At 35.3% G+C, this 23716-nt stretch overlaps 1 protein-coding gene across 1 annotated transcript; it reads left to right on the forward strand.

Annotated features, from left to right (window-relative positions):
* The first annotated feature begins 3339 nt into the window (after positions 1-3339).
* Positions 3340-3921, forward strand: LOC118895922 (AP-3 complex subunit sigma-1-like). Its single transcript, XM_036853479.1, has 2 exons — positions 3340-3409; positions 3602-3921. Exons 1-2 carry the CDS (start codon positions 3340-3342, stop codon positions 3919-3921), a joined length of 390 nt encoding a protein of 129 aa, XP_036709374.1.
* Positions 3922-23716: the final 19795 nt, after the last annotated feature.

A 23716-nucleotide genomic window follows, 5' to 3' on the forward strand; every position in this document is an offset into this window, starting at 1 on the left:
TGAGGTGTTAAAGTCCCCCACTATTACTGTGTTACTGTTGATTTCCTCTTTTATAGCTGTTAGCAGTTGCCTTATGTATTGAGGTGCTCTTCTGTTGGGTGCATATATATTTATAATTGTTATATCTTCTTCTTGGATTGATCCCTTGATCATTATGTCGTGTCCTCCTTGTCTCTTGTAACATTCTTTATTTTAAAGTCTATTTTATCTGATACGGGTATTGCTTCTCCAGTTTTCTTGTGATTTCCATTTGCATAGACTTTCTTTTTCCATCCCCTCACTTTCAGTCTGTATGTGTCTGTGTCCCTAGGTCTGAAGTGTGTTTCTTGTAGACAGCATATATATGGTTCTTGTTTTTGTATCCATTCAGTGAGCCTGTGTCTTTTAGTTGGAGCATTTAATCCATTCACATTTAAGGTAATTATTGATATGTATGTTCCTATTACCATTTTCTTAATTGTTTTGGGTTTGTTTTTGTAGGTCCTTTTCTTCTCTTGTGTTTCCCACTTAGAAAAGTTCCTTTAGCATTTGTTGTAGAGCTGGTTTGGTGGTGCTGAATTCTCTTAGCTTTGGCTTGTCTGTAAAGCTTTTGATTTCTCCATCAAATCTGAATGAGATACTTGCCAGGTAGAGTAATCTTTGTTGTAGGTTCTTCCCTTTCATCACTTTAAGTATATCATGCCTCTCCCTTCTGGCTTGTAGCGTTTCTGCTGAGAAATCAGCTGTTAACCTTATGGGAGTTCCCTTGTATGTTATTTGTCGTTTTTCCCTTGCTGCTTTCAGTAATTTTTGCCAATTTGATTACTATGTGTCTCGGCGTGTTTCTCCTTGGGTTTATCCTGTATGGGACTCTCTGCGCTTCCTGGACTTGGGTGGCTATTTCCTTTCCCATGTTAGGGAAGTTTTCGACTATAATCTCTTCAAATATTTTCTCGGGTCCTTTCTCTCTCTCTTCTCCTTCTGGGACCCCTATAATGCAAATGTTGTTGCGTTTAATGTTGTCCCAGAGGTCTCTTTGGCTGTCTTCATTTCTTTTTTTCTTTATTCTGTTCCACAGCAGTGAATTCCACCATTCTGTCTTCCAGGTCACTTATCCGTTCTTTTGCCTCAGTTATTCTGTTATTGATTCCCTCTAGTGTATTTTTCATTTCAGTTATTGTGTTGTTCATCTCTGTTTGTTTGTTCTTTAATTCTTCTAGATCTTTGTTAACCATTTCTTGCATCGTCTCGACCTTTGCCTCCATTCTTTTTCCGAGGTCCTGGATCATCTTCACTATCATTATTCTGAATTCTTTTTCTGGAAGATTGTCTATCTCCGCTTCATATAGTTGTATTTCTGGGGTTTTATCTTGTTCCTTCCTCTGGTACATAGCCCTCTGCCTTTTCATCTTGTCTGCCTTTCTGTGAATGTGGTTTTTGTTCCACAAGCTGCAGGATTGTAGTTCTTCTTGCTTCTGCTGTCTGCCCTCTGGTGGATGAGGCTATCTAAGAGGCTTGTGCAAGTTTCCTGATGGGAGGGACTGGTGGTGGGTAGAGCTGGCTGTTGCTTTGGTGGGCAGAGCTCAGTAAAATTTTAATCTGCTTGACTGCTGATGGGTGGGGCTGGGTTCCCTCCCTGTTGGTTGTTTGGCCTGAGGCAACCCAACACTGGAGGCTACCTAGGCTCTTTGGTGGGGCTAATGGCAGACTCTGGGAGGGCTCATGCCAAGGAGTACTTCCCAGAACTTCTGCTGCCAGTGTCCTTGTCCCCACAGTGATCCACAGCCACCCCCCCCCACCCCTGCCTCTGCAGGAGACCCTCCAACAGTAGCAGGTATGTCTGGTTCAGTCTCCCCTGGGGTCACTGCTCCTTCCCCTGGGTCCCGATGTGCACACTACTTTGTGTGTGCCCTCCAAGAGTGGAGTCTCTGTTTCCCCCAGTCCTGTCGAAGTCCTGCAATCAAATCCCACTAGCCTTCAAAGTCTGATTCTCTAGGAATTCCTCCTCACGTTGCCAGACCCCCAGGTTGGGAAGCCTGACGTGGGGCTCAGAACCTTCACTCCAGTGGGTGGACTTCTGTGGTATAAGTGTTCTCCAGTCTGTGAGTCACCCACCCAGCAGTTATGGGATTTGATTTTACTGTGATTGCGCCCCTCCTACCTTCTCACTGTGGCTTCTCCTTTGTCTTCGGATGTGGGGTATCTTTTTTGGTGAGTTCCAGTGTCTTCCTGTCGATGATTGTCCAGCAGCTAGTTGTGATTCTGGTGTTCTCACAAGAGGGAGTGAAAGCACATCCTTCTACTCTGGCATCTTGGTTCAGGGCCCCAGCAATTCCTTTCTGATACGACAAAAAAGTTGTGGGGTGAGTAGACCAAAAGAAGCCGAGTGTTTTTCCCTTTGAGAATATTTGTGAGTCATTTCTCAAACTTTCATTTTATTATGTTAATTTTGGAATCTCCTTAGGCAATTTTATAGTAATTCAGTTATTTTTCATGGCATGTAATACAGTGAAATAATTAATTATGATAGTACTAAAGACTGTCATACCAAATTCATTTTAATACAATGTGTAATACTATTTATTATATATAGATAAGTGGTAAACAAATATTTAATTAAATTAATTATTCAAGAAAAAACTTAATTATCAAAGGTAAATTTTGAAATTATTTCTCAGGATCAATTTTGGGCATTGAGTTAATACTAAAATTATAGATTGTGTATTGACTTAGGAAGAGCCAGAATGCCTGGATTTGAATCCCAGTGGGCATATATCTCTATCACAGGCTTCCTACTGTTGGGCAAGTTGCTTAACCCTTTCAGTTGAATTTCCTCAGTTGGGTCATGGGAGTAAAAGCATCAAGTATATCATATAATGTTTTAAGAACTAAACATGCAAAGAGCTTATAATAGTACCTGGAACATGTACAGATTCAATAAATATTGTCAATATTGTGTTGCACACACACATTAATCATGTAATCTTAAAATATTTCAAACATATAGAGGAATATCTTTATGACTTTGAGGTAGGAAAATATTTCTTAGTTACAAAACTTAAAAAAATAATATCCATAAAGAAAAAAAGACACTTTCATTACATGATTTAAAAGTTCTATATAAATAAAGTAACCATATATAAAATTAAATAAGTGACAAATTAGGAAGATGTAGTATTTTTTTTATATCATATATATGTACATACGTATATATGACTGAAAAAAATTAGTATTTGAAAAGTGTTCAAGGGGTGCAGGAGGGGGCAGGTGGGGAAGGATCGCCAGCAAGATCCCGAGGCGAGGCTCGCATGTCCGCCCCCGTCCTAGCCCCAGCTCCCACTCGGTTGGCCAGGCTCAGCCATGATCAAGGCAATCCTCATCTTTAACAACCATGGGAAGCCGCGGCTCTCCAAGTTCTACCAGCCCTACAGTGAAGATACACAACAGCAAATCATCAGGGAGACATTCCATTTGGTATCTAAGAGAGATGAAAATGTTTGTAATTTCCTAGAAGGAGGATCATTAATTGGATGATCTGACAACAAACTGATTTATAGACATTATGCAACGTTATATTTTGTCTTCTGTGAGAATTCTTCAGAAAGTGAACTTGTCATTTTAGATCTAATTCAATTATTTGTGGAAACATTAGACAAGTGTTTTGAAAATGTCTGTGAACTGGATTTAATTTTCCATGTAGACAATGTTCACAATATCTTTGCAGAAATGGTGATGGGGAGAATGGTATTGGAGACGAACATGAATGAGATTGTTACACACATTGATGTACAAACTAAACTGGAGAAATCTGTGGCTGGCTTAGCAGGAGCTCCAGCCTGTGCTGTATCAGCTGTAAAGAATATGAATCTTCCTGAGATTCCAAGAAATATTAACATTGGTGACATCAGCATAAAAGTGCCAAACCTTCTCTCTTTTAAATAAAAAATTTAAAAGGCCACTCCCAGGTAAAATCTGGGGGAAAAGTCATCTAAGTTTACCATGCAGTTGTTTACCAAAAATATAGGAGGAGAGTCTTCACTTTTGTTCTTGGATTTAAGTCAAGGTACTGTATAGAAGTTATATAAAATCAGTATGGAAGTTCATTGGTGCTTTTCTTGCTCAGTGATTTTGAAGAAACTGAGTATTTACAGTGTGAATTTTTTCTTTATTTTCTAAACTGCATTCCTATGGCCACCTAAGGCATGCCTCTATGTATTGGCTACTACAGTATTTTGAAAAGTGTTTGAGACATTTCTTTAAATTATATACAACCCAAAATGTTGGTGCTTTGTATGGATCACAAGTACAGCATTCCTAATTCTTTCTTTTATTTGTAACAATTGTTATTTAAAGAACGAAGTATGCACTGCATGAAAACATTATGACCTTTTTCTCTTAGTTTAAATAAACTCTGAGGTAACTGGACTTTAAAAAAAAAACAGTGTTCAAGCCAATCAATTTAAGATAAAGTTCAACAGAAAAATACATCAAAGAATAGGAATAGCAATTCATAAAAAGGAAAACCTGAATAACAATAAAAAATATGAAAAGATGATCCATCTCATTATAGAACCTCAGAATCAGACAAATGAAAATTAAAATGAGATAATATAGTACTTCATACACATCAGATTGAAAAAATTAAGACAGACTCTACCAAGTGAGGGTGTGGAAATCAAATAACTCTCCTATATAGTGGTGAAATATAAATTGACAAAACTGTGAAATGTACCATACTACATAGCAATGCTACCATCAGGCTTATTCTAAAGTGCTCATGGAGAGAAATATATGAGTATTGATTACAGTTTTGTTCGTAATTAGGAATACTCAGAAAAACTTTATATATCCACTAATAAGACAAGGGATAAATAAATTGAGGGATATTAAGTCACTGTACTATACTGGAGTTAAAATGAATGAGTTAAAGATATATGCCAAAAAGGTATCATTTATATAAAATAAAAAACAAATCAATAATGTTGTATATCATTTATGAATGTGCAAGTATGTGGTACAAACACATATATGAGAATAATGATACAAATTAAGAAAACTGTTACGTCTAAGGGGGGAGGTGAAGAACTTATTTAAAAAGTATTCCATAGGTGGCTTTAGTGTCCTTGCTTATAGATTTAGTTTTCATTTGGTTAAAAATATATGACAGGGACTTCCCGGGTAGTGCAGTGGTTAGGAATCCACCTGCCAATGCAGGGGACACAGGTTTGATCCCTGGTCTGGGAAGACCCCACATGCCGCGGAGCAGCTAAGCCCGTGCGCTGCAACAACTGAGCCTGCTCTCTAGAGCCTGTGAGTCACAACTACTGAGCCAGCGTGCTGCAACTACTGAAGCCCGCACTCCTAGAGCCCGTGCTCCACAACAAGAGAAGCCACTGCAACGAGAAGCCCGAGCACCGCAATGAAGAGTTGGCCCCGCTTGCTGCAACTAGAGAAAGTCCGTGTGCAGCAACAAAGATCCAACACAGCCAAAATATATATATGACGAAAATTATATATATATTTGATGTAGCTTAAAATTTATTATTATTATACAGGTGTTCTTTACTAGGTTTTCCTTGGTTCTCATGTTTAAAATCTTTCGTAACAAAAATCAATTTAAAATACAATAAGTTTTTCTACTTGTGTTACAACATTAGAAAGAGGCAGAAGTGCCTTAAAAATTGGATTATTAGATTTTGTGCATCTTATTTTAAATTTCCATCAAATTATTGTGTGTGCTTGTGCTTTTTACTATTTTTATATTTCTCCTTTATTGACAAATAAAATTGTAAGATATTTAAAGTGTCCATCATGGTGATTTGTTATATGTATACATTGTATAAGGATGCCCCCCTTCTGGTTAACTGACACATTAATCATCTCACATATATATTTATTATTATTTTTTTAATTTGTATTATTGTGTTTTTGGTGAGAACATTTAGCAAATTTCTTAGGAAATTTCAATTATATAATATAGAGTTGACAGTTATAGTCATCATGTTATTCATTAGACCCTCAGACCTCATTCATTTTACAGCTGATTTGTACACTTTTACCAATTTCTCCCTATTTCCCCTACTCCCAGCCCCTGGCAACTACTTTTCTATTCTCTGTTTCTATGAGTTTGACCTTTTTTTTTTTAGATTAAACGTATAAGTGATGCCATGGAGTACTTATTCTTCTCTGTCTTATTTCACTAAGCATAATGTTCTCAAATTCCATTCACATTGTCTCCAATGGCAAAGTTTCCTCTTTCTCATGGCTGAATAATATTTCATTGTGTGTGTGAATATATATATATATATAGTGATATTGTGAATATATAGTGAATATATTGTGATATGTCATATATATATATATATATATATATATATCTATATATATATCTATATATCTATATCACATCTTCTTTATCCATTCAACTGTCGACAAACACTTTGGTTGTTTCCATATCTTAGCTAATATGAATAATGGTATAATGAACATGGGAGTGCAGATATATCTTAGATGTCCTGTTCTCATTTCCTTTGGATACATTTAGATACATACCCAGAAGTGGAATTGTTGGATCACTATGATAGACCTGCTTTTAATTTTTTGAAAAACCTCTAAACTGCTTTTCATGGTGGCTGCACCAATTTACTTTCCCATCAACAGTTCATGAGGGTCCCCTTTTCCCCATAACCTTGTCAACACATTATTTCTTTTTGATAACAACCATCTTAACCAGTGTAAGGTGATATCACATCGTGCTTTTGATTTGCATTTCCCTGATGAGTAGTGATGTTGAGCACCTTTTCATGTACCTGTTGGCCATTTGTATTTCTTCTTTGGAAAAATGTCTCTGCTCATTTTTAAATTGGATTGTTTGCTCTTTTGCTATTGAGTTGTATGAGTTCCTTATATACTTTGCATACTAACCCCTTATCAGATACATGATTTGCAAATATTTCCCCCCATACCATAGGTTGTCTTCTTTTTATTTTGTTGACAGTTTCCTTTGCTGTGCTCTTTGGCTATTGAGTTGTATGAGTTCCTTATATACTTTGCATACTAACCCCTTATCAGATACATGATTTGCAAATATTTCCCCCCATACCATAGGTTGTCTTCTTTTTATTTTGTTGACAGTTTCCTTTGCTGTGAAGAAGCTTTTTAGTTTAATGTAGTTCCACTAGTTTATGTTTTTGCTTTTATTTTCTTTGCTTTTGATGTCAAATTAAAAAAAAAAAGTCACTGCCAATACTGGTGTCAAGGAGCAAGGTCCCTATTTTTTCTTCTAGAAGTTTTATGATTTCAGGTCTTATGTTCAAGTCTTTAATCCATTTTGAGTTGATTTTTGTGTGTGGTTTAAGATAGGGGTTCAGTTTCATTTTTTTAACGACAAAAGGAACTAGAGTGCTTCAACATCCTTTATGACAATGTTTCTCTGCAAAATACATTCTCTCTATTGATACCTTTCATTTCAAAAAAATGAAAATTCACATTGAATTAAGTCAATGTTAAATGTTGAATATAACTAGAGTTGCATATAATGGTCACTCTTTGCTCTTTTAAAAGTTTTTAAGTATCATCAGTGTCTCCCTGTATTATGTAAAATTTTTGATCAGATGAATGCAACTTACAAGATGTAGTTGCAGAATTATAATTTTTAATGTCCCTATTAACTTTTTTTGTATTTCAATGTTAAGTCCTTTCATATTGTCTGCTTTTATCTTTTTTGGTCTTTTGGTCTTTTATGGGTGCAATTAAGCAGTATATAAGAATCAAGAAAAACAATTTAAAATTATGATCTCCACAACCATCATGTGATAAAACACCTGAAAGGCTAAATCTTGAGTATGCTCATTCAGTCTCCCCTAACAGCTGTAAAAGTACACTTGATCACTCAAGCTGTTCCGTATTAAAGGGGGAAATATCTTTTATTATTGAAACTATTCACTGATTTTTCAAAGTAGAAATCCAAAGGTGTCATTATAGGTTTTCATCACTTGATATTACCCACCTTGCGAATTAATATGTTTTCAATTTCCCTGTGACTTCCACTCAGCAAACACTGATTGGAAAATGACTTCACAAAAGACATGCTAAAGCTTAGATACCATTGTGGCACAATCATGTGCATGGTTCTAATAGCAAATATTAATTATTTAAGATTTACATCTTATGACTCACATTTAGCTAAACATAACCTGCAAACTGCTCTAGCATAGCCAGCTAAGAAATATCAGTTTAAAGTTCCTGATTAACTTCTTTTTTTCTTTTTTAAGATTTTTTTTTTTGATGTGGACCATTTTAAAGTCTTTACTGAACTTGTTACAATATTGCTTATGTTTTGGTTTTTTGGCCGCGAGGCATGTGGGATCTTTGTTCCCGGACCAGAGATCGAACCCGCACCCCCGGAACTGGCAGGTGAAGTCTTAACCACTGAACCACCAGGGAAGTCCTCTGACTAACTTCTGAAAGGGTTTATCGTTCTGTAGGGAGGGTAAAGAGGCCATTATTATATCTGCCAAGGACTGTGCTGCATGCTAACGAATTTTGTAAACTCTTATGTTATTTAAACTTTACAGCAAGAGAGTATATGTGGTTATTAAATAAATTTTATGGATGCTAAAGGATATATCTAGAATAGTAAAATTCCTTGCCCAAAGACACATGCATAATAAGGGTTTATCAGAGTCCAAAATCTATGTTCTTTCTCCTACTTCACCACTCTGACCCTGGATTCACCACTGATTTAGCAAAGACTCATAACTTAATAAACCCAAGCAAGTGAGTTTATATGAATGAGATCAAAAGTCAAAGCTACCCCATGAGTTGAGGATGGAGTTAACAACAGAAATTAAACTCAATTATTGGGTGATCAGACTCGTGGCGGTTGCAAATTGCACAAGTTTCAGCCATTTAGACACGTAAGACAAGAATAGAAACATACCAGTAGGAAGTGAAAAAGGTGACATCAGTGACACAGCAGCCTACAAACATTGATATTGTGGGGAAAGAGCTTCACAGCTCTCAACAACCTTTTGGTATATACTGCAATAGTATAAATTTAAAAAGAAGACTCAGAGTCCTTAAGAGAAGTCTAGTTTCTTATTTTTGGGGTGTATTATATTTAAGAATATTTACATAAAAGTGGTTAAAATGCTATAAAGATATATGGTGTTGTTAAAAACATAAGGATTCCACAGTTGCTTAAGCTTCCTATCTATGCTGTGATCATGCCCTTAAGTACCTGCAAAGCCCTTCTCTCCCACTTCCACACCAGGGGGCAGCATATTTTTAAAAGTCTTCAAATTGAAGAACTGGTATCCCTTGCATCTGTTGGCACCTCCAGTTAGCACATGTCAAGACAGAGTTAGAAATGCAAGGAAAAATAAGAGGAGAGGATTGTAGTAGAAGTAGGCCTCAAAATCCTTCTGACAATTCTACCGGTCTGACACCTGTAAAAGAAGAGGATAAGAATGGAAGGTTGGGTAGGAAAAGTATCAGACTGCACTGAAGCTCTGAAAAAGTCAGCAGGCCCATGTGGGAGCTCAAGCACAGACTGCTGGGAGAGGAGTCCTGCACCTGCTCGGGGAAGAAATGGTCACGTTTAATATCCCCACCACGCTCAGCCATTGCATGGCCTCAGGCAAATGCTGTGCTATATCCTGAAGGCACTGAAGCTGGAGGGTGTCAGCTAACTGAACTCCTTACAACTGATCATCCAGTTCTTTTGTGAAAGGAGATACAAGCAGTATATTTCTGTGGCTGCCACAGGCTTTGCCGCAAGTTCAGCAGTCGCAGTCTTATTCCTCTGGCTTTGAACCCCTTTCCTTCTATTTGATCCTAAGGTGGTCTTCTGACTTTTTCTGACGTTACTCTTTTCTCCAGTGTTCTGTCATGGCTGATTTGAGTCTGAAGTTGCCACCCCAGTCTTGTAGTCACATCATCTGTTTCTCTCTGTAGCTTTCTGTTCAGTATGGAGGACTAAATCTTAACCCAGTGTTCCTAATCCAGGCACTGTGCTTTGCTTTTCTCTCTACAGAAACCTGATAAGTTCAACTCTGACTTGGCCTAAAATTCAGGATTAATGATACAGTAATTGCATTTGTCTTCTATTTAATGCATTTAATGGAAACAATGAATATACACTGAGTATCAATTCCAAACTGATGTTGATTACTTGGAAACTTAATATATGAATCACCTCCACTTTTGAAAGATTCTTATTGAAATACAATGCATACATATGAGTATGTGGGTATGTGTATCTTACATTCACTCTTTCGTTTTCTTTCTTTTGTTCTTCTTTCTTTCCTTCCTTCTGTCCTTCTTTCCTTCTTTCCTTTTTCCCCTTTTTTTATTGTAGCACACTTGATTTACAATATTGTGTTAGTTTCAGCTATATGCCAAATTGATTCAGTTATATATTTTTTCAGATTTTTTCCATTACAGGTTATTACAAGATATTGAATATGGTTCCTGTGCTATACAGTAAATTCTTGTTGCTTATCTATTTTATGCATAATAGTTTGTATCTGTTAATCCCATACTACTAATTTATCCCACCGCCCTTCCCCCTTTGGTAACTATAGGTTTCTTTTCTATGTCTGTGAGTCCATTTCTGTTTTGTATATAGATTCATTTGTATTTTTTTTTATTCCATATATAAGTGATATAATAGTTGTCTTACTCTGTCTGACTCACTTCACTTAGTATGATATACTCTAGGTCCATTTATGTTGCTGCAAATGGCAATATTTCATTCTTCTTTATGGCTGAGTAATATTCCATCGTGTGTGTGTGTGTGTGTGTGTGTGTGTGTGTGTGTGTGTATACACACACAATGGAATATATATATATATTCATCTTCTTAAGTCAATTTTCTGTTGATGGGCATGGAAAAATAGCCCTTGTTTTTGGATTGGGAGAATTAATATTGTTAAAATGGCCATACTACCCAAAGCAATCTATAGATTTAATGTGATCCCTATCAAAATACCCACAACATTTTTCACAGAACTAGAACAAATAATCCTAAAATGTATACGGAATCACAAAAGACCTAGAATTGCCAAAGCAACCCTGAGGAAAAAGAACAAAGCTGGAGGCATAACCCTCCAGACTTCAGACAATGATACAAAGCTACAGTAATCAAAACAGCATGGTATTGGCACAAAAACAGACATATAGATCAATGAAACAGAATAGAGAGCCCAGAAATAAACCCATACACCTACAGTCAATTAATCTATGACAAAGGAGAAAGAATATACAATGGAGAAAAGGCAGTCTCTTCAGCAAGTGGTATTGGGAAAGCTGGACAGCCTTATGTAAATCAATGAAGTTACAACACTCCCTCACACCATATATAAAAATAAGATCAAAATGGTTTAAATACCTAAATATAAGACATGACACCATAAAACTCCTAAAAGAGAATATAGGCAAAACATTCTTGGACATAAATCATAGCAATATTTTCTTAGATCAGTCTCCCAAGGCAAAAGAAATAAAAGCAAAAATAAACAAATGGGACCTAATCAAACTTAAAATCTTTTGCACATCAAAGGAAACCATAAACAAAACTAGAAGACAACCTACTGAATGGGAGAAAATATTTGCAAATAATGCAACTGACAAGGGATTAATATCCAAACTATACAAACAGCTCATACAACTCAATATCAAAACAAACAAACAGGCAAACAAAACAACCCAATCAAAAATGGGCAGAAGACTTAAATAGACATTTCTCCAAAGAAGACATACAGATGGCCAACAGGCACAAGAAAAGATGCTCAACATCATTAATTATTAGAGAAATGCAAATCAAAACTACAATGAGCTATCACCTCACACCAGTCAGAATGGCTATCATCAAAAAAGCCACAAATAATAAATACTGGAGAGGGTGTGGAGAAAAGGGTACCCTCGTACACTGTTGGTGGGAATGTAAATTCATGCAGCCACTATGAAGAACAGTATGGAGGTTCCTTAAGAAACTAAAAATAGAGCTACCATATGATCCAGCAATCCCACTCATGGGCATATATCTGGAAAAGATAAAAACTCTAATTGGAAAAGATACACACACCCCAATGTTCATAGCAGCACTATTTACAATAGCCAAGACATGGAACAATCCAAGTGCCCTTCCTTCCTTTTATTTATTGAAAAACTGCATATTATTTTTAACAGAGCTGTTTACACACGTTTACAAAAAGACATGTATAAGGAGAAATACAAAACCACAATAAGATATTACTTCATACCTACTAGTATGGCTAAAATAGGAAAGACAACAAGTGTTGGTGAGAGTGTGGAGAAATTTGAACTCATGCATTGCTTGTGAGAATATAAAATGGTGCAGCAACTTTAGAAAATAGTCTAGCAGTTCCTCAAAATAGTACACTTAGAGTTACTACATAACCCAACAATTCTACTCCTAGGTATATACCCAAAAGAACTGAAACATATGCCCACATATAAACTTGTACACAGATGGTCATAACAGTATTATTCATAATATCCAAAAAGTGGAAACAACCCAAATGCCCAAAAACTGATGAATGAATAAACAAAATGTTGGATATTCTTACAATAGAATATTATTCAACCACAAAAAATGAATGAAGTGCTTATATATGCTACAACAAAAATAAAATACGGCAAGTGAAAGATACCAACCACAAAAGCCACATATTGCTTAATTCCATTTATATTAAATGTCGAAAATAGGCATATCCACAGATTAAGTAGAATAGTAGTTTCCAAGGACTGGAGGAAGAAGGAGATAGGCAGTGACTACTAACTGGTACTGGATTTCTTTTGGGTGATGAAAATGTTCTAGAGAGATAGGCAGTGACTGATAAGTGGTACTGGATTTCTTTTGGGTGATGAAAATGTTCTAGAGAGATAGGCAGTGACTGATAAGTGGTACTGGATTTCTTTTGGGTGATGAAAATGTTCTAGAGAGATAGGCAGTGACTGATAAGTGGTACTGGATTTCTTTTGGGTGATGAAAATGTTCTAGAATTAGACGTGGTGTTGGCTGTATAACTTTGTGAATATATTGTTTATATATACTATATATATATATAGATAGAGAGAGAGAGAGAGAGAGAATTGGGCACTTTGAAAAGGGTGAATTTTATGGTGTGTGAATTAAATCTCAGTAAAACTCACACACACACACACAAACAAATCAAAAATTTTTTTCAATATGAGACAGAAAATGTGAATAAAAAACGCAGGTATTATCTGAATATTTAGTTTTAATGCCAGCTATACTAACCAGCTTTCAAGATTATCTTGAATCAACCTCTGCCTATATACACATTTATATAGTTCACTCGCACATAATTTGGTCTATATGACCAACAAAATTCAGTAGAAACAATGGTATATGTCTTCCAAGATTAGATTATGAAGGCACTGTGGCTTCCATCCTGGTCACTCTCTCTTGCATCAATCTGTCTTGGGGAAGCCAGCCATGCAGTGCGTGGCATGAAAAATCCAAGACGTAAGGAACTGAAGCTTCCTCCCAATAGCCAGGCGAGTGAGTTGAGGTCAAGCCTTTAGAGAAAAGCAGCATGGGCTAATAGCTTGGTTGTGACCTCATGGGAGAACCTGAACTAGAACTACATAGCTAAGCTGCTGCCAGAATCCTGGCCCTTAGAAACTGTGTGAGAGAGTTAATTGTTTCAAGCTGCTAAATTTTGAGGCAGTTTGTTATGTAGCAATAGATAATATACATAGGCAAACTTGTAGACATATAGGTGTTGGGTGACAGGTATATAAACATATATTTACATATTTTATTAAATATATAAATATGTGTATAATATACAAATATATAAAAGATATAAATATATTTACATATTTTATTATAATATATACTATATTTTATATATTATTAAATATATATTATTGCATTTACACATGTCCTGTTAGAAAAAGAGTTACAAGAGATGAAGAGAAAAATACACAAAGGAGATAAAAATGAGAGAAAACAAAGTATTGCCAGAGAGTCACATGTTCTTTGAACTTAACAACAGAAAGAAAAGGATAATGCAGAGTTTCTTAACAAAAACAGTAGACCAATGATGAAGACACTAAGGACGACTCCCCATGAAAACCCTAGAGCGTTATATGCATTTTCAGCCAAGGGATCAAGTGCATTAAATAAATATCATAAGTCACAAGCAACCTTAAACATCTAAACTCCTTGAGATATATGTGCACTCAAAAGCAAAATCACCATTAGATGAAATTTTAATGTACTTTTCATGGTTCTTACTTTGAGAGCTTTAGAACAGTGCTGAATAGAGGGTTGAGAGTGGAGTTGAAATAAGTCTTAATGCTAAGATCATTGATCTGATAGTCTGGTGTTACAAGTCCTTAAAATTCAGATCCAGACAGAAATAAAATTATGAACTAAGGAATATTGAAATTTCAAAGTACAGAATACACGAGTGTTTTAAATCAGTGCAAAGATTATATTTTGCTCAGGGCAAAAGAATATTTTAATCATAATGTTACATGTTGTGTAATGCTCATATAATATAAAGCATCTGAAGTGTGACTACATAAATAAATATGCATTAATTAATACATCCAACTGAAGCAGTCTCCAAAAATGTACACATGGTGGGGGTAGGGCAGAGGGATATGTAGACTGCACTTAAAGGTGCTGCTAATAGATCAATTCTTTTTTCTTTAGTTCTTCCAGTATATATTTTCAAAGGTTATGCTTTCAGTACCTTTCAGCTCTACCAATAATCATTTATGAACTGATTTTTCTTCAGAAATAATCTTACAACTTTTAGAACAAAGTTAAGGGTATGAGAATAAAAATGACAAATATAATAGTTAATAATTGTATAATTATTCCATAATTATAATGGTTTATCCTCATAACAACATTATATCCACGTTTTATAGGTGTATAAATAGCAATAGAGAAGTTAAGTAACTTGCACAAGGTCACACAGATTTATTTAATGTTTCTGTCCAGCCATGCATCTTTGTTTCTTTTTTCCCTTCTAATGTCATTCAGTAGCATTCCACTGACTTTCCAATGTATTCTGGCACCTCTGAGGTGTCTCAGAACCTTTAAAGGACTAACAGACAGGTCTTACTAACCTTACTAACAGGTTAGTCTTACTATGTCTTAATCTCTGAGTTTCTGTGATATTCACAGTCAGTAATAGATCACCACCAATCCTTGTAGAGGAAAAAAGAAAAGTTCCTTATTTTCTGCTGTTTTGTGGTCTTGGAGGAAGAAAGAAATAACAACAAAACAAAAATTAGGCAAAGAAAAGCAAAAGATCCAAATCCCAAACTTCAACAGAATTTACAATCAAAATGATTGAAAATTTGCCTAAATATTTCTGAGCAAATTTAATCAAAATCAGCCTTTTCATTGAAATCCTCTCAACACAAAATGGGATATGAAAGAAAAAAATGAATACTCATATTCATTGATCAAAAGTCATGTAATAATATATTGCTAGAGCCATAAGCAACCTCATTTTACACATGAAGACAGTGAGACCCAAAAATCTGTGTGTAACCCAAGGTCACACTGTTAGGATCAGGGAGTAAATCTCTTTTTTCCTATTACACAGTTTTTTGCTATTCACTGCAATTTTTATAAATGCTTATATTCAAGGTTCTCGCTCACTGGTGCTTTGTCCAATATATTGTTACAAGTTCCTATCCTCACCACTTTCTTTCTTGCATAAAATGATGAGTATGTAGCTAAGAATTACATATTTGAAAGAACATTTTGGATTATATTAGGTTTTAGTAAAAGTATTAGGTCCTTCTAGTTGAACTGCTAGGTACTAAGAAGTACTCGGGTACTCCTAAGTACATATTAATATGTATAGTTACATATTAATTGTCCACAAACTAATTAATGGAATTTCTAAATCACTGACTCAATCTGATTTTGTCAGAAAAAATGAGTACATTTGTATGTTCTTATGTAGGTACATTCATACACATGCATGCACATGCACAAAACCTGTTGAATTAATGTCAGAGATTCATGGACTTCCTCAGTCTATCCACGAGCCTTGGACTTCATTTTAGATCATTGTTGAATTATCTTTTTTACTGCTTATAATGACTATTTTCCTCCTTGATAATGTAAACCCCTGAAAGTTGGTAGATATAGTACCATTGTTAGTTAAGTTTATTTGTTAGTCTGATTGATAGTTGGTGAGAGTTGCTGAAAAGGAAAGAAGCAAACTATTTGTTTACATGAAGTTTAGGAATTTATTAGGTACTGTATTTATCCAGGTCATCCTTATTTCCCATTTGCATAGATGACTGACATTCAGCTAGATTCATTATGATAGAAAGAAAGAAAACTTTGAGTTTAGAAGATTGCTACCTTTTATAATTATATTCTAGAGTTAATAAATTGGACCTTGATTTTGAGAGTTTTCACAACATTCATGTAAGATATAAATAAAAGTCTTCAGAGGTGACAAAGTGACAAAAATCACTTTCTGAGGATTTTTTAAAAATAATGAGCAAAGCAAAATGCTCCTGGGTTGAGAATACTTATGCCAGTTTTACCTGAAAGCAAATATTTTGCCTTTGTAATAGAATCTTCAGGAATATGGTCTATAATGGAACTGCTGACAAATCCTTAACTGTGGAGTTGCTATTGGGTACAACAATAATGCCTTACACATTTCTTTGTGAAAAAATTGAAAGCAGCAATAATAAAGGTTTGTTTTATAATATTGAAATTCTCTCTTTTTTTCCTCTGTTTTTTTTAACCTCCAGGGAGAAAAACAATTAGAGAAAAACAATCTAGCTAAATAGACTGGGAAACAGTCTGACTATCTATGCCTCATTACCCTCCCTCTTTCTCCTCTCACATTTTCCACAAATGGCTTGATTATGTTTACCTGACATCCTCACACTTCCCTGCTGACTGGCTGTGGGCGCTTTGAAGACAAGAGAAACAACGTTTTCCACAAACGTCTATACTCCCTTGTAGAGGGGCCAGCCTTTGTGAATACCTAGTTGTAACTTCAATATGCCTATGACTGGACTTTCTCAGAATTCAAAAGCACTTTATGAAACTAGTCTTGAACAATAGATGTAAGTGGAATCAGGATTGCTCTGGGGGTGCGAACACTCCAAGTTAGCTAAGCAAACACAGAATCAGAGGTTAGGAATTCATGCCCTGAATAAGTAGCATGCCCCCTAAAAGGCTGATCAAATGCTGAACTCCTTTATACTTTCAAAAGTCGGGGCTTTAGAAATATGGCTGCCATGTTTTGATGTCCTTTACTCCCAAATACAGCAGGATAATGGCCTCTAACTGTTGCACTGAAATAAGGTGCTTTTTCCAAGATGAAGCTCTTTGCAAGCACTGTCTGGGGTGAGAGTTGTAGAGAAATAACAAGCAGCAGAGCTGATTTTCCTGAACTCTCTTTATGGACTGAGCCATCAATCTATAACAATGTGAAGGCTTCAGAGATTCCCTAGTTGCCCTCATAAGAAACAGACATCATTCTATTTTCGGACAGTTCAGGTAGTGGAAGTAGGCACATTTTCCCCATAGTCACCAGGCTATGAATCTGAGTAACTAATCTACTGACAATTAGATGTTATGCTTCAAATTAGAAACAAGTATTACACGTGTGAATTAATGGCATTTCATTATGCATTACTGCCTCCGTCAATAAACTGTGACTAGATTTAAGCTTTGCAGGTGTGAGGTAACTCAGGAGAGTTCTGGTCAAGTCCAGTTTCAATCAAGGGCAGTATGAAATGATGAATGTAGGAACCAAAATACACTGAATATGTCTTAGAGGCAAAACCATCTAGAGCTTCCCAGTGTGTGTGAGTCAAATTCCTTGCATGCTGGAGAGAGCAGAGCATTGCGGGAATGAAAAGTAAATAGAGATTTAAAATCCTGAGTGACTCTCAACCTACACGACAGATTAAACAAGTCACATTTATGGATTTTAAGTTAGACTGGTCACAAACTGACCGAGTTCATTCAGTAGAAAGAACTTGGTCTGGGTTTATGAACCCTAAATCACTGAAATCCAAGCTTTGTTTAGCAAGTAATAAAACTGAATCAAGAGCAGAAGCTGAATTTAAGAGAGACCCCTGTGATTCTCCTCTCTCATTTGCAACCTCCAACTTCACTGGCTTGTTACAGCTGAATAGGTAGCATTTATGCAGTGAATAAAAGGCTGCCTTCCCTACCTCTTCACCCCTCTTCTCAAATCATGCAGTATTTCCAAACTCAGCCTGCTATTTTAAATGAAAAGAAATGCTGTAGCCCTATCTCTACATTAGTGGAGCATGGAGGACAATTTAGGTCAGCTCAAAATATTAATCAGTGGAGAAGCCCTCCTTCTCAGCCCTTACCAAGGGTTGGCCTTGGCCTGTTATTTCAAAGCGAAATTTGCTTTTTTTGTATGAGTGTATAGGGGTCACATAACACTAGCTTGCCACTGGTAAGGGTACTCCCCACTGTGTGTCTAAGTAAGGTTGAGAAAGCAATTCATTTTTCAGATTTGGAATATTGCCACTTCTAAACGGATTTTACTATTTTCACTTCAAACACACTTACACACATGTAGGAGTCTCTCATATTTACTACATTTATTTTTCTGTATACATAATTAAGTGAGGTAATATAAAGGAAATTTAATGCTTTTTACTGTATTCCAAATCCTTGTATTCGGCTTTCTTTCCAAAATTATCTCTCTGCCATCCTAATTCTTCTCCCTCTCTCTAGTCTCCTTATATATAATAATAGGTTAAAATATTGGATTTTCCATTGGAGCACATCATGATTCCAGGTACTGCCCCACTGCCTGGTTGCTTCACTGAATCTGATCATGACTAGTGAGTCTCTTGGCTGTACCTGGATTAGACAGTATATACATATCTATTTCATTCTTTTAGTTTACTCACACTAACAGCTGTAGCCCTGAATGATGTGAATTCATGGATTTCTCTTCTAAAAAAACAACGTAACTTTTGAGAAAGTCAGTGTATCTGTAATTTGACTTTGCCAGTGCTGTTGCAAGCTCTATAGTTTCAGTTAGTCAAATTTACAACCCTAAAGCAATATTCTCTTTCCCTTTTCTCTATCATTTAAAACTAATTAGTTTGCTCCAAAGCATTTCTAAAATCTACATATAATCTATAATTTTTTTGGGCATCTTCATCCCTAAATGCCATGCAGTTTGTCTGGGCAAGAACCTATGTGCTGAATTTACACACGTGGATTTGAAGTCTCTAATCTTCCACGTGGTTCTATTCACTCCAGTAAGAATCACCTTCGTCAAGTATCAATTTCTCTTTCAGAGGCCAACATATCCTTGTAATTGCATCTCAAATTATAGTTAAGGGATCCTCTTGTGACTGTTAATTACTAGGTTCAACAAAATGAGAAAAGAGGAGGAGAATTAAATTTGTCTATCCTGTGCTATGTATTTTATATGCATCCTCTCATTTTAGACTCAGGGTAAACCTGAGAAGAAGGGAGTATTATTTCCTTTGTACAAGTGAAGAAAGTGAGGCTTATACCTATCATGAAATGTACTTTAAATTCCCAAAGCTGACAAAAATTTAGGCCCTTTTTACTCCTCTTCTCTAAAAAGGGACAAGGGAATAAGCAGGGTGGGGAGAGCAGGAATGACATTTGCCACTGCCAGGAAACAAGAATGCTATACTTAAGGGTAACTGACTTCGTAACAATGACCTGCTTCTTTCATTAATTCACACATGCATGTCCTGTATAACCTCTAAATATTTTTCTTCAATATTTGCACAGGTGATGTGTGAGTGCTTGAGATACAAAAGAGTGTTACAAAAGAAAACAGAAGGAAACACTGCCCAAATTAACCCATATTCCAGAGTATATACTAATTGTGTCCATGTACTTTTGTTGAAAAACATATAACATAAATGATAGAGCCATGATATCAAAATGTAATAACATGAATATACATGCTTAAAAATCATTGAAATTACAAGCTGCACTTGTAATTTCATGATCAGGCATACCCTGATGACTGTTTTAATTTAAGCAGATATATTTGTCAATTTGAATTAAAGTGTACATTGCTTGGGGTATGAATGGTTCCTTTCAAGTACTTGTTAGGGCAGTATGCAATAACAATATTAAACAATAAACAACTCATATAAATATTGGGAAAGAAATATTTTGAGAAATAGTATAAAGATAAAAGCAGTTAAACATAATAGGCTATGTTTAAGTTCACAAAATTACATGTTTCTCTTACCCCTCTCCCCCCCACGAAAAAGTTAAAGGAAACATCATTTGCTGTTATATTCAAAGATCTTGAGTATGACTTAGATGATAATAAATATTCCATCTTTGTAATTACTTAATTTGTATAAATGTCCCCAATACATATTTTATTTATGAAAGATATAATGTAATAGTGGAGAAAGACCCAGGAAACATATAAAAAGAATAAAATGCTGAGATTTGGAGATTAAAATAACATCTACCAAATAGGCTTTGGTACTCTCACTTGGAGATAAATTTGTTTTGTAGTAGATGGGTAGGTATGAATAGATTTGTTGTACTAAAAGCAACCTCTATACGTCCCTAGATACTGATTCATTTCCCTGTACGCATCCTCAGGCTGTCCTTAGAACCTCTGGGGTGTGCTTGTCGGTGCTGTGCAGTGACTTAGTATAAGTGGCAGAGCTACTGACAAGAGAGAATGCATGAGTCCAGCAGAATCAGCCAGTGCTGGAGTTTACTTCCAAGGGTTTCCACTGAGTCACACCACTCAAAGCAATAGACTGTTTGGTTTGACAAATGAAATAACTCGCAAATGGTCTGCTTTCAAAATATGTTTTATATTAGCCCTGGCTAAGAACAGTGGTCTTCTGTGAATTTCAACACATGTGCCTCTAGTGTACAGTATGGCCCTGGTGAAAGACATGAGGTGAAGCAACAATCCTGCCCTTCATCATCATTTGATCCAAAAGGTGATTTCTGCCTTGAGGCAGAAAACAAAAACAACTATGCAGTGTTTTACCTACTTAGTATCAAAGAAATTTAATTACTGATTTAAGAGGGAAAACAATGATGTGTATATATGAAGAACTAATTTTTTTCTCATAAGCTTTTTACTTATTTATTTTTCCTTCCAGTTTTATTGAGATGTAATTGACCTATAGCATATAAGTTTAAGGTGTACAGCATAATGATTTGACTCACATACATCATGAAATGATTACCACAGTAAGTTTAGTGAACGCCTATCATCTCATATATATATAGATACAATATAGAAGAAAAAGAAAAGAATATTTTTTCCTTGTGATGAGAACTCATGATTTACTCTCTTAAAAACTTTCATATATAACATACAGTAGTGTTAATTATATTTATCATTTTGTACATTACATCCCTAGTACTTGGTTACCTTGTAACTGGAAATTTGTACCTTCTGGCTACATCCAATTTCCCCTTCTCCCCCACCCCTTTTGGCCTCTGGTAACCACAAATCTGATCTCTTTTTCTATAAGTTTGTTTATTATTTTTTGAACTATAATTGACCTACAACACTATGTTAGTTCCTGGTGCACAACACAGTGATTCGATACTTCTGTATATTACAAAATTATCACCACGATACGTTACCATCTTTCACCATACAAAGATATTACACTATTATTGACTATATTCCTAACACTGTACATTTCATCCCCTTGACTCATTTATTTTGTAATTGGAAGTTTGTACCTCTTAATCTCTCTCACCTATTTCTCTCCTTCCCCACACAATCCCTGGGCCTCTGTCAGCCACTTATTGATTCTCTGTATCTATGACTCGGTTTCTGTTTTGTTATCTTTGTTCAATTTGTTTTGTTTTTTAGATTCCACATATAAGTAAAATCATACAATATTTGTCTTCCTCTGACTTATTTCACTTAGCATAATACCCTCTAGGTCCGTCCAAGTTGTCACAAATGGCACAATTTCATTCTTTTTTTATGGCTGAGTAATAGTTCACTGTATACATATACCACATCTTTTACCACTCATCTATGAATGGACACAAGTTCCTTCCATATCTTGGCTATCGTAAATAATGCTGCAATAAACATAAGGGTGCATGTATCTTTTCTAATTAGTGTTTTTATTTTCTTCTGAAAAATATCCACGAGTGGAATTGCTGGATCACATGGTAGTTCTATTTCTAATTTTTTGAGGAACCTCCATACTGTTTTCTACACTGGCTGTACCAATTTATTATACCTTCCTACCAAAAGTGTACAAGGGCTCCCTTTTCTCCAACACTTGTTATTTGCTGCTTAAAGGAAAAAATGATGATGCATATATATAAAGGATTAAATTTATGTAAGAATTTCATTGAAAATGTAAAGGAGCATAAAAGAAAGAATAAGAGGAATTAAATAAAAACATTCAATCTTAATTCACTGATTAAAACCTATTTAGTAGGAAAGCAAATAATTATCATGTGAACAAATAGTTATTGAGAGCTTACCTTGTGCCACCAGTTCTAAACACTTGGCACGTTTCATCGCATTTATTCTCAAGATACCAGAACAAAGCACGTAATATTACTATCACTATTTTACAAATGAATAACTGAAGCTCAGAAAGGTTAAGTAACTTCCCTCAGATAAATTTCATTGCTGAGGGTTGACAATGAGACAATAACTAAATGATTAATAAAGCTAATTGACCATATTCAGATATATATTGAATCTTAATTTTAATAATAGGAGTTAACAAGCAGCAAATGCATAGTACTTCATATGCTTCACCTGGTTCTATTCTGGTAACAACACTTTGGTTAGAAATATTAATTGTTATCACTTTACATTTAACAAAAGTTAGGCTTGAACAGGGTAAGCAACTTTTTCAAAATCACTCAAGTAGTAAGTATTAAAAGTGAGTGCTCGGATAAAAACTACCCACTTAACTCCAGAACTATTTCCCTTATCTACTATTACATTATAATTTTATTTTCCCCAGTCTAAGAAGCTATGCCATACACAATGCACCCAAGCGCGCACGCACACACACACACACAAACTTATATGTTATTTTGTCATTACTCGAATGAGAGTAATAATACATATAGAAAACAGGAATACATGTGTCATAGGAAAAAGCAAAATCTTTGTGTATACTCTAATACATTACTCGCCTTCTGCCTGTACCAGAGAAAGATTCCAAATTTTATGTTGCAATAAAAAGGACGGGCACATGTTTCAGACCATTGACCCATGCTGCTTCAGAATTTTAGTGTGAAAAATGGAACATCAAGAATAGACTTCTACATGACATACATTGTCCTGTACTTTGCCTCTGGATAAACACACAATCAGATTCTATACAGTATAAATATATATCATTTAAATAATTCAGAATAGCTAAGAGGATTGAAATAAATAAAAAAGAAGGTTGCAAGTCTTTTGAAATAGTTGCTACAGTATGACATTTTTTTTAAAAAAGCCGATATTGCTCATATTTATTTCTCCTTTTTTTCCTATGTAGTGTTCAAGAACTTATAAAAGTGCACAATTTTTAGCCTCTTATTTATTTATATGAGGTAATTCTATACCACCATGGACACTAACATATGTGACAATGCAGCAAATAAAAACATGCTTCATTTATTAAGATGCATAGGAGTGCTGTTAGTTTGTAACCAATTTCTGTACATAATATATTTTTG

Source organism: Balaenoptera musculus, chromosome 5 (genome assembly GCF_009873245.2).
Source record: "Balaenoptera musculus isolate JJ_BM4_2016_0621 chromosome 5, mBalMus1.pri.v3, whole genome shotgun sequence".
NCBI classification, from domain to species: Eukaryota; Metazoa; Chordata; class Mammalia; order Artiodactyla; family Balaenopteridae; genus Balaenoptera; species Balaenoptera musculus.

What these genes read in the sequence shown, in the direction of transcription:
- LOC118895922 (XM_036853479.1), top strand. Translation starts at nt 3,340, where the DNA reads ATGATCAAGGCAATCCTCATCTTTAACAACCATGGGAAGCCGCGGCTC. An exon ending in CAAGTTCTACCAGCCCTACA is followed by an intron (nt 3,410 to 3,601) that starts GTGAAGATACAC and finishes TTGTCATTTTAG; the next exon opens with ATCTAATTCAATTATTTGTG.